Source organism: Gambusia affinis, linkage group LG13 (genome assembly GCF_019740435.1).
Source record: "Gambusia affinis linkage group LG13, SWU_Gaff_1.0, whole genome shotgun sequence".
In the NCBI taxonomy this organism is placed as follows: Eukaryota; Metazoa; Chordata; class Actinopteri; order Cyprinodontiformes; family Poeciliidae; genus Gambusia; species Gambusia affinis.
This window is the reverse complement of record NC_057880.1, coordinates 11819531-11836757: the sequence shown is the minus strand read 5'-3', so window position 1 is coordinate 11836757 and position 17227 is coordinate 11819531. Positions and strand designations below refer to the sequence as shown.

General features: G+C 41.3%; 2 protein-coding genes and 1 pseudogene across 2 annotated transcripts; all 3 read right to left on the bottom strand.

The window, feature by feature from the left end:
* Window positions 1-82: 82 nt before the first annotated feature.
* Window positions 83-2676, bottom strand: LOC122842972 (glutathione S-transferase omega-1-like). The gene is made up of 6 exons (XM_044137318.1): window positions 2537-2676; window positions 1549-1657; window positions 1234-1456; window positions 1028-1129; window positions 796-902; window positions 83-452 (listed from the first exon to the last, which is right to left on the bottom strand). The coding sequence occupies exons 1-6, from the start codon at window positions 2562-2564 to the stop codon at window positions 302-304; spliced, it is 720 nt and encodes a 239-aa protein (XP_043993253.1). The 5' UTR covers window positions 2565-2676; the 3' UTR covers window positions 83-301.
* A 1763-nt stretch (window positions 2677-4439) lies between these two features.
* LOC122842569 (glutathione S-transferase omega-1-like) lies at window positions 4440-13312 on the bottom strand. Its single transcript, XM_044136561.1, has 6 exons — window positions 13173-13312; window positions 12534-12642; window positions 12191-12413; window positions 11973-12074; window positions 5073-5179; window positions 4440-4791 (listed from the first exon to the last, which is right to left on the bottom strand). Exons 1-6 carry the CDS (start codon window positions 13198-13200, stop codon window positions 4641-4643), a joined length of 720 nt encoding a protein of 239 aa, XP_043992496.1. The 5' UTR covers window positions 13201-13312; the 3' UTR covers window positions 4440-4640.
* A 2243-nt stretch (window positions 13313-15555) lies between these two features.
* LOC122842747 lies at window positions 15556-16955 on the bottom strand (annotated as a pseudogene).
* Between the last annotated feature and the right edge of the window lie 272 nt (window positions 16956-17227).

Here is a 17227-nt window from a genome sequence, read left to right as displayed (position 1 = left end):
AATTTTTTTTAAAGTATTGTTTGTGTCTGATATCTACAACGTATTTTTAGTAAACATAGAAAAAAGAATTTTAATCAGAGACTGAAACTGTATAATTTTTATTTATAAAAAAGTGCAAAATTTTGACATGGCTGATCAGAAGCTCATTCAGTTAAAGGGATACAAATTCTTTTACGTTGCGACAATTATCTCCAAGAAATACAGCCAACATATCAAGCACAGAGAACGTTCAGTGGACAGTTTGATAACAAAGCTGATTTGTGGTACTGAATATAAATGGACGGATGAGCAGCTGTTTGTGTTACAGGCCAAGGTCATAGTCGGGTTTCCCCTCGGCAACGCTCTTGTAGAAGGCTTTGTAGGTGTCTATGTTGAACATGGTGGCTTTAACAGCTGGATCCTCCAGCATGCGCTCAGTCCACTTCTTCAGCTCAGGAGTGTGATCCAGGCAGCTGACAAGACGAAGGAAATAAAATGATGCACAGAAGAACATTTCACAAGCACAGTTTTTTTTTTGTTTGTTTTTTTGCTAAAAACTGATGACTGCAGTTAATAGCCAATCACATAATGTTTTTTTTTTTTTTTTTAAATACTGTACTTAAACATTACTGCACTGACCAATAAGTAAATGACTTCAAAACAAAGTACTCTGCTTTTGTTATATTTTTCTATACTTTTTACCATAAATGATAACGTTTTACTTCTCTTTCTTTTGCACACATTTGTACCTATTCAATGAGTACTTTCCATAAATAAAATTACATATTTATTACATGGTTTATAAGTGTTACTCACTGCTTCAGCTCCAAGACCTCAATCCTCTCAAAAAATGGCCACATCATGTAGTCGATCATTGTGATGGCGTCACCTTCAAAGAACTTTGTCTTTTTCTTCTCCAAGTGCTGAAAATCAATCACCATCATCAGTGTTGTGTCAAGTATAGCACACTAATTTGCAGACCAAAGTACTTAATTTAAGCTTGAAGGTGAAAAAAGGAGAAAAATATCCCATTACGTATTTGACCCACCTCATTCAATTTAGCAAATTTCTCTTTCAGCTCAACTTCCTGTTTAGAGACATCCTCTCCATTCCTCTTTGCTGAAGGGATCTTGTAGAAGTAAGGTATTACCTAAATAAAATTTAAAAAAAGTAGCAGCATTTCTTTGGTTACTAAACAAAACCAGCCATAATCAAAAGCTAAAGGTTTTAATACAAATTTTGCATGGACTTTACCTTGGAAAAATGCTCCAGCAGCATTCTTTGTTGGGCTTTTCCAAAAGGAGAGGATGGAAGAAGCTTTTTCTCAGGATACGCTTCATCCAGATACTCGCAGGTGATGGAAGACTCGTATATAACTTCACCAGCAGATGTCTCCAGCGCAGGCACAAGACCGAGAGGGTTCTTTTCAAGAAACCACTCCGGTTTCTCTTTCAAATTGATGTTGATGGTGTCATATCTTACATACAAAACAAAATCGAGTTATTCAGGCAGTGAGAAAATAAGTTCATTAATGGGAAAAAAAAAAGTTTTTTTAAAATTTATTTTTACTTGATTCCTTTGGCATTCAGCGCTAATCTGGTCCTTTGAGCAAAAGGGCAGAATCTCATGCTGTAGAGACGCAGCCGACCTTTGGGAACAGGGTCAGGTGCAGGGCTTCCTAAGGTCAAATGCAAAAAGGTTACTTTTTCATGACAAAATGCAACAAGACAAACAACAAATGTGTATACTGTTCTGATTATGTAATATTTAAAAATATGTTTTTCTTTAAATTTTCAGTCATTTCCTTATCTTTCACATCAACATTTCAACTGAAAAATCTAATTCAAAATATATGAAAAAATAAAAAATAAAGACAAAGGATGAAAATCAGGTCAAGTTGAGGTAAACTAAAATAAATATCTTAATGGGATGTGAATAGACCTGAATCAACAATCTGGCTTTTTGTAGAGCATATTACACCTAAGACATAAATGAGAAGACGTATTATAGTGACAAACTACACAAATACACTTATAATCGTCAGAGAACTTTTGAAATGATCTTCTATAACTTGTGTTTTGAAAAAGTATTCCCCCACTTTCAGATTTCTGCTTCGTCACACTATAGCGTCGGTATCTCAGAAAATGCTAAAACAAACTTTTACTCTAGCTATAGCCAGAATTTATTCATTTGACCGCTTAAAAATGCCATTTACCAACACATTCATTTCATATTAAAAACTTTGATACCAAGAAATTATGGCGCGCTAATGAGAAAAACCCTGCAGCTCAAACTGGTGAAGAAATGCTTATGTAACGGATTGTTTCCAAGCTGGAAGGAAGAGGTCATATAACAGAGACCACAATGACTTTGCAGATTTATTCCCATCATTATTTCTGCCTGAGAATGTCAATGAGATCAGCACTTCAAGGTTGGTTAAAATAAGGAAACGAATTCTAGGAGAAAACAAAGGGAGGACCCTCCGCGGTACAAAGTTTAGCAAGCTGACAGAACGCAAGAAATGGTCCCTATGTTGACTTGTCTGGACGTGTCTTACCTTTAGCGAAACATTTTTCAGTGGCCATGGCGTTCCTGAGGACTGGGACAGAACCAGTTTGACCAGAGATGACAACACACTGCAAGGCGCAGAAGTACTTTACTTTGTTAACCACTACCGGCGTAGGTGCGTCAGAAAATTCAGAGCCAATAGCGCGTTAGTAGGCGGATACAAATGAAAGATGACTTGGCACTAAATATCATGATATAACCTAAGGAGGTGTGGTTTAATACTTACAATATAACGATAATTATATATATAGCACGCACACACGCACACGTATGTATATATATATATATATATATATATATATATATATATATATATATATATATATATATATATATATATATATATATATATATATATATATATATATATATATATATATATATATATATATATATATATATATATATATATATACTATCATTTGAAGGGTTTTTTTAAAATGATGTACCAAAAAGAGTGTTAGCTAGCTACTTTTTTTTTTTTTTACCAAAGTAAAAGAAGAAAAAAAGTGTTATTGAATCTTGTTCCTCCAAATAAAAAGTAAAGGACAAAAAAAATGTTCTGTGAAGCTGTTCAGTTTCTGATGCTTTCCAGAGTAAAAGTCCTTTAACATGAAATCCTGAGAGTACTTATAAATACCTAGGAGTGTTTATTAATGATACATTGAGCTTCGCTTCCCCAGGTGAAGTCATTGGACAAAAAAGCACACCCGTGTAGGTACTTTTATTGGAAACTATCCCATTTTTAATGTTAGTCCTGCTTAATGAAAATGTTTTATTCTCGTTTTTCTGTTTTTAGTTCATTCTTAGCTATTGCCAGGTGTCACCTTTAGTCAGGAATAAGAACTGTTTGCAGGGTATTGCTGCAGCTGTCAAAATGATGAAGTCCACCATGTTGTCCTTTTGTGTGTTGCTTGAGATTATTCCAATAAGCATGTTCTATCTCTGCTTACATAAGAATGAAGATTGGTCCTAAATGTGTGATTTTATATTTTCCACAAAGATTGCATTTCATGGAATCAGGACACTCTTTTGTTGAATTTTCTTGTACTTTTTCAGTTCTTACAAGGGACATGTTTGCATTCTGCAAAAAATGTCCTCCCTCATCTTGGAACTCCATGCCCTGTTTCACCACACAAGTTTGTCAGGTCAGTGTGTCTTCAATTTCTTTGTATTCTGTCATGCATTCAGACAGCAGACTGGATACATGGCTACTGTAAAGCTTAGAGGTATCTCTCAGAGTGTGGTATCTTTACATAGCAGAAGTAAAGCTTAACATATTTGGTTCTTGTTAAATTATTGAATATTGGTGGAAAAGACTACCTCAAAGTTTTTTTGTGGTAGTATGAAGACTGAAGTCAGCCTGTATTGAACTGAAGCCAAATTCCTTTTGTAGGACAATTATTCCGTTGTTAAATGTTGGTGAACCGTTGCCCTTTTCAGTCTTTTTCCAGGAAACCTGCTCTTCCTGTTTCATGACTCTCTGTCTGACTATGATTTCTTATGATTAGATAGAAAAAAGAAGTAGAATTAAAGCAAACTTTGCAGGAGACGAAAACAACACACAATACCAAATTGATTTTATTTAAGTTTAAGTCTATTGTTGGGTCTACATGTCACTTGTGAGATTAACTTTAAAGATAACTTTATTTATTGTTACTGTTAAACTAAAATCTCTACCATGGGGAAGTGGGATGATCTCAGGTTTTCTTGACATTTGGCCATTCATCTGTTTCATAAATTTAAACACATAACTTCTAGGAAATAGTGAAGAATCATTATAGTTGCATACTTACTTATTCAAACTTTCATTTTTGAACCTCTAAATCTTATGGCAGCCAATAAGAGTGAAATGTTGATCAAAAGATTTTTTTTAAAAATCCACAAAGGTATATCTTTGATGGAATATATTTTATTTTTGACATAGAAAGCACATGTCTAATTTTAAAAAGAAATTTTGAACCAACACCCACTTTCATGAAATTACCTTTAAATGACTAGAAACAAAATGCAATAGAAGGACATAAAAAAACCAGCCATATAACAGAAATAGGAAACATGTCGATTTGTTCCTGTGAAGCGTTATTTGTTTTCTACAGGCCATAGTCAAAGTCAGGTTTTCCATCCAGGAAGTTGTTATAGAAGGTTTTGTGATTCTCTGTGCTGTGCATGGTGGCTTTAACAGCTGGGTCCTCCAGCATGCGCTCAGTCCACTTCTTCAGCTCAGGAGTGTGATCCAGGCAGCTGAAAGATCCAGAGAAAACACTTTACAGCACATCAATTTTCAACTCCATCACATGTTTTGGACTTAATACATTTCCTGAGGTAGATATTTCTGAATAAAACCCAGGCGTTATGGGTGCCATTGACTACTGAGGTACTGGGATCACCTCTAATAATAATCAGCAAAAAATGAACCTTTTGCTGTACTTCTTGTTGGTCTAGTTTATTCCCATTAAATGATCTGAAAACATTTTAAACCTTAAATACAGAAAAACCTTTTTAAAAAAGTAAATATTACTCACTGCTGTACTTCAAACATCCCAAGCCTCTCAAAGAAAGGCCACATCATGTAGTCGATGAAGGTAATGGTATCACCACCGAAGAATTTTGTCTTCCTTTTCACCAAGTGCTGAAAAAAAAAATACATTAAGCACTGCTGTCTGGAAAAAAAAAAAAAAAGCAAAGCAATTATGATAAGAATTTCAAATACAAAAAGTCGTTAATGATAGTGTTTGTGAGAACATATCGGACATCAATGACTTATGTTAACGTTATCCGACTAAAAACTTAAAATAGTCTGACATGTTGACCAAGCTGCTTCTCGTGTAACCTTGCAAATATATTGCCATTAAAACATGTTCAAAATCTCACAGACTGCAGATTGTGCACTGACAGTTGGCACTGACTTTTTGTTTTTATGCATTACTTATGATTGATTGGTTTTCAGCTAAACGCCTGCATTTTTCAAGCACCGGAAGCATTGAGGATGTTATCTAGCAAATTCTAACACTCATTTCAATCTGGAGAGACTCACAAAGAGAAGAAAATAGCAGTTAAAAAGATTTAATGGTACAATTCTTTGGCGCTCGGACCCGGCAGAAGACCCCGAGCCGAGGATCGCCGTGAGCAGGCGGTCTGCTCGGCGAGCTCGGATAGTCTTCCCCCCGGGACCGAATCTGGTGGTGGAGCGGAGCCTGGAGATGGGAGAGCCCGGAGGATCCTAGAGTATGTCCCTCATGGTGAAGGTGGAGATGGGGAGGAGGTGGGTCGTAGCACGGCTGACGAGCAGGAAGCCCCGAGGGTAGCTTGAACTCTTGAAGGTGTCCTCGGACGACGATTGGCTGAGCTGGGCGTGGAGCCTGCATCGGATTGGCTGAGGCCCGGCGTGGTGATTAGATGATGTGTTGAAGCTGGTCGAGTCTCCCAGTTTGAATTTTCGCCTAAGCTCCATTTCAATCTGGAGAGACTCACAAAGAGAAGAAAATAGCAGTTAAAAAGATTTAATGGTATACTTTTTTGGCGCCGGACCCGCAGAAGACCCCGAGCCGAGGATCGCCGTGAGCAGGCGGTCTGCTCGGCGAGCTCGGATAGTCTTCCCCCCAAAAGAGGGAGCCGGGCCGAGGCCTGACTGACCTGCAGTCTGACGGGACTGATAGGCGATGGTTGAGGCCTGCAGTCTGACAGGACTGATAGGCGTTGGTAGAGGCCTGCAGTCCGACAGGACTGATAGGCGTTGGTTGAGGCCTGCAGTCCGACAGGACTGATAGGCGTTGGTTGAGGCCTGCAGTCTGGCAGGACTGATAGGCGTTGTTGAGGCCTGCAGTCTGGACGGACTGATAGGCGTTGGTTGAGGCCTGCAGTCTGACGGGACTGATAGGCGTTGGTTGAGGCCTGCAGTCTGACGGGACTGATAGGTGTTGGTTGAGGCCTGCAGTCTGACGGGACTGATAGGCGTCGGTCAGGGCCTGCAGTCGGACAAGACTGATAGGCGTCGGTCAGGGCCTGCAGCACGGCGAGACTGATAGGCGTCGGTCGGGACCTGCAATCTGCCAGACTGAGAGGCGACGGTCAGGGCCTGCAGTCGGACAAGACTGATAGGCGCCGGTCAGGCCTGCAGTCTGACTGGATTGATTGGTGTCGGTTAGGGCCTGCAGCCTGCCGAACTGATAGGCGTCAGTCAGGGCCTGCAGTCTGACGAGACTGATAGGCGTAGGTCGGGCCTGCAGCACGGCGAGACTGATAGGCGTCGGTCGGGACCTGCAATCTGCCAGACTGATAGGCGTCGGTCAGGGCCTGCAGTCGGACAAGACTGATAGGCGTCGGTCAGGCCTGCAGTCTGACAGGATTGATAGGTGTCGGTTAGGGCCTGCAGCCTGCCGAACTGATAGGCGTCAGTCAGGGCCTGCAGTCTGACGAGACTGATAGGCGTAGGTCAGGCCTGCAGCACGGCGAGACTGATAGGCGTCGGTCGGGGCCTGCAATCTGCCAGACTGATAGGCGTCGGTCAGGGCCTGCAGTCGGACAAGACTGATAGGCGTCGGTCAGGGCCTGCAGTCGGACAAGACTGATAGGCGTCGGTCAGGGCCTGCAGTCTGACAGGATTGATAGGCGTCGGGTAGGGCCTGCAGTCTGCCGAACTGATAGGCGTCAGTCGTGGCCTGCAGTCTGGCGAGACTTGTTAGGCGCGAAGTGCGTTGGCGGGGGCCTGCAGTCTGATAGACTTGTTAGGCGCGAACCGCGTTGGCGGGGGCCTGCAGTCTGATAGACTTGTTAGGCGCGAACCGCGTTGGCGGGGGCCTGCAGTCTGATAGACTTGTTAGGCACGACCGCTTGGTGACCTGTGGAGGATGGAATGGCTGCTGTCGAGCCGAGGGCTGAGGACCGATGGTCCGGCCGGATCTCCTAGGCAGAATGAGATGTTAGAAATGGCGAAACGCTCCACCACCATATATGACGAGATGCTCACCTGCAGAAATGGAACTTTGAGCTTCGAGTATGGTTGAGAGATCCGGTCTGATGTAAGACTAGAAGGCTGAGGAGGACCAGCGACAGAGCTGAAGGAGGGAAGCTGTGGGGACGCCTTGAACGGCGGCAGAAGTTGCGGCGCCTATTCTAAAAGAATGGCCCGAAAAGTGACTAGGTGGAAGACCGCAAGCTGTTAACGCGAGTCTGAAGTGGTGAGTGAACCAGTTAGCAGTCCAGGTGAAGCATTCAGGTGTGAGAAACAGAGATTTGGATCCGTGGCAGAGTTGATGTCTTTGCATGTGAATCTGAGCATGGTGTGAAAAGCGCAGAACGGACCGTCCATGCGTGCAATAGCACGCAAACCTTTTGTTTTGTTGTGTTTGATGTAAAGGATTGTAGTGGTCCGCAAAGAATTTTTAGATCAGATATAGATAGATCTCATGACGAACTGAATACTTTCAATGCAGACATGAACTCACTCAGCCCAAGAAATCCATGGAAGGCTAGGATGCAAGCGCACGGAGGAGCGCTTAGGTGTAGTAGGAGAAAACTCCGGAACGGAGCGCAGTGATGAGACGCCTAGGTAATGGGAGTGATCGGTCTCCGCTATCGGAAATAGAGGAGCTATGCCTAGCAATCCCTTTGGAAAGAAGCTTCGCAGCAGAGTTCGAGAAGAGGCTAGGTGATTAACTGGGTTTCTGTAGCTTCATGTGAAAACTGATGCCCGCGAGCGGACTGCGGATGGAGGACAGTACGAATCGACGATGGTCGAAACAGTGTGATAAAAGCGAGGACTATGGATATATTATCAGGGTAAAGGGGATAATTGATAGCAGCGCAGACACGGTGAAGGTTTGCCAGGCGTGAGTATGTGAAGAAGTGGAAGTGTAGATGGGGCGAAGACCAACTTTATGTAGTGGCGTGATGAACGCGAGAGGGAGTGGAGAGAGCCATTTATTAAGCATCAAATCTTCGAAGGCTGGCGTTAGCTCGGGTTGAGCGTCGGTAGCACGGCATGAACAGCGAAACCTGAAATTTAGAACGGGACGGAGGGTCGGCGATAGCATTGTATGACCGGACACGTGCTGAGCTGAGATGATGAATGTTGTTGACAGCTTGCCAAGTGCAGCGGCGATTGAAAGGCATAATGGAGCTAACGGATGGGCGGCCTTTATTAATGCTTGGATTATGGCAATATTATCGCAGCGCGCTAATAAACGCATTCTGCTCCAAAGACGGCCCCAGAGGCAGGAAGCTATGGCAAAGGGAAATATTTCATAAAATGAAGAGGATTCAGACTGAGGAAATTAGGATGGCCACTCCGGCAACCATTTACCTTTTAAAGCCCCCAAAACTAGAGGGCGGGGCGGCGTCCGTGAAGACTGAAGTGAGTCGGTCGAGAGAATGTCGCGTGGTGGGGTGTGCGGTCTGTGAGACTTGATGGCCGTAAGCTTTGTTGTCTCCCCACGACTAACAGCCCTGCGCCTGATTACTCTTCTGCAAGGAACACATCCTACCTTCACACATACAACATGACACAACGCAGAGCCCGTAGGGTGTCTCCACCAGCTGCAGGTTTGAAGAGGGAAAGCCTGGGTTACGTTTGCAACCGACAGGGAGGGACAACCGATAACAGTTTTAGGTAAACGGCCACATGCCAGGGAAGTTAGATCATGTAAGCTTTATCGCAGGCGATGTGTGTTGCCACAAGGTTAATATCGCTGATTTCCCTCGTGTGTTTGAGGAGGAAAAACACAACTTCCACAGCGCTCCGATGTAAAGATGTAAAACAAAAAGATTTATTCCACTGTATCTTGTGTTATCCTTTCATAAGCAGTCAAATCTTAAATAATCCCCACAAAACCAACTACGGTTGAAAACCCGTGGCTCTGTCGATTCTCGCTTGCAGCGACCTCGCCTTTTCCGTTAACACCAGGCACCTCGCCTCTTTTGCATAAATTACTAAGTGGCCACTGAAGTTATAAGGCATACAAACTAAAATAAAACACTTAAAACATTATGCATTTAGATACATGCAATATAATAATACTTCCTAAACCTCAACAAATTCTCTTACTAAATTACTAACTAAACGATTAAGTTTTTTTTTTTTTTTTTTCCCTCCTCCGATAAAAGAGGAATTTGTAAGTAAAAGATTGCACCAAACTCGTTCGTTTTCAGGTGTGTTTCATGTGTAGCTTTAAAAGAATCCCCTCTATTAGTAAAAAGAGCTTAAAGAAACATAGTGCTGTGATTAGGAGACCAGCGGCAGCTGGGCTGGAGGGCAGAATGTGCTGAGATACGAACTGGGACTTCTGACAGAATTTGGAGCGAGCTAAGCAACAGAGTAAAGAGAGGGCTACAGCGGCCTGAGCGGGAAATATCGGAATGAGGTTGACAAAGAGCGTGCGTCATTAAATGGCGGGCCGTGAGAACCCCGGCTCTTCTAACTAATTGAGCTACTCTAGACCCTGAAGATGCCAACTGACCAGCAATAGGAGGCGAGATAAACTTGAATTAAAGGTACTGGTGCGCTGACGGTGACATGATGCGTATGAAAATGAACGAATCAGGAGTGGGTACGTCTTACCTTTAGACGACGCCCGATGGGCGAGAAGTTCGGTTGATGAGGCTGAAGAGCCAGCTGAGCTGAGCTACGCGGAGGTGAGCGAAGTGATCTGATTTCGGTTTTCTCCTGGAGGTGGACTGGTAGAGAAGATCGGGCAACGGATCGAGTCCATGATGGGACGAGGAGGAAGAGCCGACGTGCGTCAATGGAGCCACGGCGGATCGTGGAGACAACCAGCGCTTGGCTGCAGGTTGACAGCACCAGTGAGCCGTAGCAGCTGACCACGGGGAGCCGGAACGGGGAGCCAGGCGGATGGCAGAGGACGCCTGCGTCATCAATGAGGGAAAGACATCAATGGAGGCCGAATGCAGGCTTGATGGGGTGGTTAGATCGGTGAGGAATGACTGGGAGTCGACAGGAGCGCAGCCGGCAGGTGAGGGACACTCCCTGCATTTGGTTCTGAAAGAGGGCTAAGATAATCGGAAGGTGCGCCAGCGAGCTGAATTGGGGACTGCAGGACAGGGCTTGCAGGCGGACGGGAGGCAGCTGACTAGCTGACTGAATGTGGGAGAGGTTGGAAAGCGCATACGTAGAGTCGTAGCACGGCTGACGAGCAGGAAGCCCCGAGGGTAGCTTGAACTCTTGAAGGTGTCCTCGGACGACGATTGGCTGGAGCGGCGTGGAGCTCCGTACCGGATTGGCTGAGGCCCGGCGTGGTGATTAGATGATGTGTTGAAGCTGGTCGAGTCTCCCAGTTTGAATTTTCGCCTAAGCTCCATTTCTTAATATTTTGGAATTATTTTCCAATATTTTCTTATTTTTCTAATATATTCTAGTGTTTCAGGATAATTCATATCATGATCAGTCCCATTAATTTTTACTGACTAACTCTGTTGGTTCTTGTTTTTTTTTTCTTCCTGATCAGAGGGACTGCAGAAAATGTTTTCCATTTTATCAAATTATTCCAACAGAAGACACAAGTGTAACCTTATTTATTAGCAATGAATACCTACATCAGAATGGGAAGGAACTGAAAAGCTTTACTCAAAAGATACACTGAAGCTAGAAGCACAGTAGGCCTTCAATTTCCACTATCATTACTGTCAGGGGTTTTACTGTCCTCGTCAGAAGTTGCCATTGCAGCAGCAGCAGCTGTAATTTATTAGATCAATAAAATTCTTATCTACCACATGGAGGGTAAAGCATGCAAGGGTCAAAGGTCAATTCATTACCCACAATTAAACAAATACAAATGTGCAGCATGCCTGAGACACTCTCACTTCTGCCGGTTTGGCAGGTGTAGTTCAACATTTTCACAAACGCTGAGTTAGGGGCTTTTAATTATTTATTTCTTCTTACATGATGGTATTAATAAGTAACTGCTGTTATTTCTAAAAACAAAACAACAACAAAAAAAAAACAATATCTGGTCTGCAAGTTTGAATTAAAAAGAGGAGTCTTTTTAAAATAAAAGCATTTTGCTAACTGTGAAGCAGGGCGGGGGGAGCATCATTCTGTTGGCCCGTTTTGCTGCCAGTTATACTGACATAAAGTAAAGTAGATGAAATAATTAAGAAGAAGAGCTACCTTCAAAATGATCTCAAATCAACAACTAGGTGGTGAGATTTATACAAAATGGACAATTATACTAAATACAAAGAAAAATATACTTTTTGAAAACCTGACACGATTCACTCAATCGTGTCAAGAATAATTCACACGTTAACTTTAAGTTCATTTAAATTCACACTAATACAGCTAATTTCTGTTTTCGAAGCCCATAAAAGTTGTACATTACAAAAATATAAACAAAAGAAAAACTGAGATAAATCATTAATATGAACAGAATTAACCAATGGACATTTCCCAAAAAGATATTACTACTTACTTCATTTAAATTGGTGAACTTCTCCTTCAGTTCAGCTTCTAATCCTGACACATCATCACCCTTTCTTTTTGCTGATGAGATCCTGAAGAGGTGTGGCGTTATCTACAGAAGACAAGATTGATTTCTCTCATTTTTCCCATACAAACAGAAAAGCATTCACTATCCACATGCAATCAGCACCAAAGATTTACACATGATGACTGTTCTTCGTAACAAACCTTGGAAAAGTGCTCCAGCATCATTTTTTGTTGGGCTTTCCCAAAAGGAGTTGCCGGGAGCAGCTTCTTCTCAGGATACACTTCATCCAGGAACTCGGAGGTGATGACAGACTCATTCACCACTTCACCAGCAGGTGTTTCTATTGTAGGAACAAGACCGTCAGGGTTCTTCTCAAGGAACCAGTCAGGTTTTTGTTTCAAATGGATGTTGATGGTTTCAAACCTAAAAAAAAAAAAAAAAAACACACACACCAAAAAACACCTTTAAGTAAGAAAAAAAAAAATCATATTTCAGGATTGGATATAAAGTTTCTTATATTGAGAAAAACAATATTTTATTTATTTGATCCCTTTGGCGTGCAACACCAATCTGGTTCTTTGGGCAAAAGGGCAGAATCGCATGCTGTAGAGACGCACCTGATCTTCCGGCACCGGACCAGGTGCAGAACTTCCTGTTTTAAATATAAATGCAACATTGAAACTATGTTGATTATTATATATTTTTTTTACATTCTATTTCGTCTCTGTAATCCTCAAAATGTTCTAAACACAAGCGCCTTCTCCTCTACAAATTTCTGAAAAGTTCTGTAAAACCCGCAGTTGCAGTTCATTATTATGTGATAAACAATGAGAATACTTTATGTCTGATGATAATCGTCAACAGACCTCAGTGGCACTCAATAGCAGAACAAACTGAACTTATAATAATTTCTAAGGCATTTGACTGACAAAAATAAACTAGCACATGGATAAGTGAACATCGCTCTCGCTCTCTCTGATTTTGAGGCGGTTATTACAGTATTTATTTATTCATTCAATTCACCTTTTTAAATTGGACATATGTCCTAAAATGATCTACCCTTTTAAATGCATTTTTCCCTTGCTCCTATTAAGAAGTCTACGCGGTGCGGCTACATGAAAATAAATAAATAAATAAATCGTGTAATTTATTATTGTCCATTAGAAACAAGGTGAATCTTACCCGCGGCGAAGCACTTTTCGAACGACATAGTTGCTGTAAAACTTGTTAAAACGGTTGCACAAAACCAAACACACGGAAATGAGCACAGAAGCCGCAATCCTTTATTTAAAGAGCTTCTTCCGGGGAGGAGACGCCAGTCCAAGGAAGTTCTCTAGAAAGCTTAAACGTGACTCGACAGCCCCCTCCTTTTCCTTTGCTTTCTTTTCGTGAGTCAGCGAGCTTATCCACACAGGAGCTTGTCAGTAAAATTATAAATTATAAAAAAAACAACTAAATATTGCGGCAATTCAACATTAATTACACACGGTGTTACATGTCAAGCGTTAGTTGTTGTTTATTGTCTAAATTACATAAAATGATAATTGAAGGCAAACAAGCAACTTTTTCTTCTCAGAGCGCATTGTAAAGTAATAAAAAGGTCATAATGACTTTGCACTTTGACCAAAACACATGCCCGTTTACAGAACAGCCAGGAGAACCGCTGAGTAACTATGACTCAGCATTTTGTGTCTTCGACGAAAATACAACCCCAAAGCAGAACCAAAATAGGTATGACAATATCTCTATGATGCTTTAGCATTCATATTAAATTATATGATGCAAAACAATGCATATTTGTTTCTGTGTTGCCGGTGATGGCAACCTGTCCAAGTAGAAAGGAAATGTTGTTTATTGTCGCTCAGTAGGGAAATTCAGGTGTATCACCAGCAAAGTATCAGGCAAAGAGAGGCAGCCATAATGACAAAAAATAAGAACAAAAACAACTGTATGGTTTCTAAGCAACTATAAACGGCTGGATAGTGCTGTCTAAAGATGCTGTGTCTAAAAAAAATATGATATTTTTTTTATTTATTTCTGTTCCATAAGAGAACTACTGGTACAGCAATGAATCTCTTCAGCTATTTCAATTTCTCAGACTATCACTAGGCCATTTGGATTTTTGTTTCACCTGACCACATGTGGAAGATCAGAAGTCTTTCTGTTTGCCCAGTTGACATTTTGCAAAGGCCAAGATTTTGTGGGAATTACTCAGACAACTGACTTCCTTTTTGGTCTGCAACCATGGGATTCAGTAGTAAACAGTCTCTGCTGGACTGTCTGCCTTGAGATGTGGACATAGACATGTCTATCTAGAAGGTGGCCTTGGTGGTAATAATTTTCTTTCATTTTTGCCGTTTTCGCTTTGAAATTTTTCACATTGTTAAACTTCTCGTGTTTTTAATATAATACCTGAGAAATGCCCTGCTGCCACAAAGCACGAAGAAAGACTTGCAAATGGAGCAGGCTGCAAGCTGGAGGAAGAGCACTCATGGACTCCAAACAAAAGGAAAAAATATTGGATAAAGACTCTACTTGGTGTACTGGAGCCTGTTTTTGTTGTAGTCTTTGCTGCATAATTTGCTGAACGGAACTCTGGCCAATATACCGGGATGATGTAACATCTGGGACTGGATGTTTTCCACCCAGCATTGGCCAGGAACACCCAGAAGAACCTCACTGATAAATGCACATGTACTTCAGCCCACTGAAGGGTGAGTGAATGTTTCTACGAAAAACCTGCTCTGGAACATGTGTGACAGGGTGTACACCTTTCACCCGCTTACTCTCTTACCCCATTTGCTGCATTTCTGTCTTTATAGCTGTATACACGCCTCATTTATTGAATAGAATATGCACCACTCCCTATAGGAAGATTTGTGAGCCTGGCACTCCCAGGATTATGTATTTATTCAGAAGTCAAGAGTTAGAAATACAAATGATTGCAGCAATTATGTCAAATTTTCTTTGACAATTGTCTTGCTTTGGTCTTTACATGTAATGTAAAAAACAAACAAACAAAAAAAAAACAACTACATCAAATTCAGAGTAGAAACCTCAGATTTATTGTTTTAAATCACAAAGTAATTTTTTGACAATGTTTATCAAAAACAATTTTATTCAGAAAATAACAGTCGGTCTGCACAGTGGCACAGTTAGTAGAGCTGTTGCCTTGCAGCAAGAAGATCCTGGGTTCGATTCCCAGCCCGGGTTCTTTCTGCATGGAGTTTGCATGTTCTCCCTGTGAATGTGTGGGTTCTCTCCGGGTTCTCCGGCTTCCTCCCACAGTCACAAAAATGTGTTAATTGGGCTCTCTAAATTCTCCCTAGGTGTGTGTGTGAATGGTTGTGTGTCCTGTCTGTTTCTGTGTTGCCCTGCGACAGACTGGCGACCTGTCCAGGGTGAACCCTGCCTCTCACCCGGAACGTAGCTGGACACCAGCAACCCTCCTGATCCCTCTAAGGGACAAGCGTGAACAGAAAATGGATGGATGGATGAAAAATAACAGTAAAAAAACTTTATGATATGAATGTAATTTTTTCTCCCCTCGACTATCAGTTGTTTTCTACAGGCCATAGAAATAGTCAGGTTTCTCGGCAGCGTGTCGCTTGAAAAAGGCCTTGTGGGATTCCACGCTTGTGGACTGTGGCTTTAACAGCCGGGTCCTCCAGCATGTGGGCTCTCCACTTCTTCAGCTCAGGTGTGTTGTCAAGATAGCTAAAGTTACAAAGAATTGGTAAAGCATTCAGACACAGGGCAGCACATTAACATTCAGTTTGGTTAATATGTTGCCCATATATATATTTTATAGGAAAAGGGTTTGGGTACATTTTTCCTTGCTAATTCTCCAAACTTCAATATCTCATCAAGCTTAGAATTATTTGCCTTGCTGAAAAAAATATTTGCAAGTTGTAGCAACTGGAAAGCGATAGTTTATAATTTCAGCTGTTAAATTATAAAGCACCAATTTGTCCTGAAGAAGCCTTTCTATAGAATGTTATGTGCATGAGTTTTAAAACTATATTACAACTGAAGTCAAATTTTTGATTTTATTAACAACACAAAAAGAATGATACACACTCGGTGTCGCACATTAAACTACCCGGTGGAAACAGTGTTCAGATCGAACTGGTTTACATGTCACACCGGGCTGATAAGTTTGAGAATAGTGGTTATGAGTTCATGTTGTTTCAAAGTTGGCAGTCAACATATAGTTGTCATGACACATAAGTGAAAATGCTTAACAGCAACAGGCTTGATATATTCGCGCAATTATTGACATAGAGAATTATGCAGAATTATAAGAACAAAAAACAAGACATCATCCCAGACTTCTTTATCAGCAGCAGAGCAGAGAGGTGGTCCGATAAGTTAAGTTTTACTTTTTTTTTTTTTTTCCCTCGACCAACGGCAAGGAAAGGATGATCGGGTATTCTCCATTTTAGTGATATTCCATGTTTTTATTTTTGCCTTTTTCATTGCACAGTTTATTTGGGTGGTGTACAACAGCAACAACAACAACAGAAAAGTATTAGCACTCACGGTTGCAGGTCACCTGTCTCAGTCTCAAAAAATGGCCACAACATGTAGTCGATCATTCTGATGGTATCACCATCGAAGAACTTTGTTTTCTCTTTCACTAGATGCTAAAAGTAAAAATAAATGTGTTGCACGAACATCATTTTTGCGCTACAGTATGACAAGTCTGTTTCTTCCTCTTTTAACTTCTGCACTGGGATCTTGTAGAAGTGTAGCTCTACGTACAGAGACATTTGTTGCTTTTAGGGATACAACAAATCCCTAAGATTTGGATTCAACATTTTCCACACAACATACTTTGGAAAAATGCTCCAGCGTCATTCTTTGTCGGGCTTTACCTAAAGGTGTGGAGGGAAGCAGCTTTTTCTCTGGATATGCTTCATCCAGGTACTCACAGGTGATTGGAGATTCATAGATCACAGTTACACATCAATATACGCTGGGATCTGTAAATATGAATCATTAACAATAACCCATCATAATTGAGTGTAATGCACTCAATAATACTCACTCTTTGGAGACTTTGGAGTTTTACAAGATAAATTCTATGCAACTAATGACTTAACATCTGCCATGCTCTTAAGTTATACTTTTTTCTGACAACTGTGTGTTATCCAACATGCTTTAAGACACATATCAAATTCAAGGCCTGCCATAAATTTTTATAGGGCTCTATACCCTGTGGAGGGACATAAATA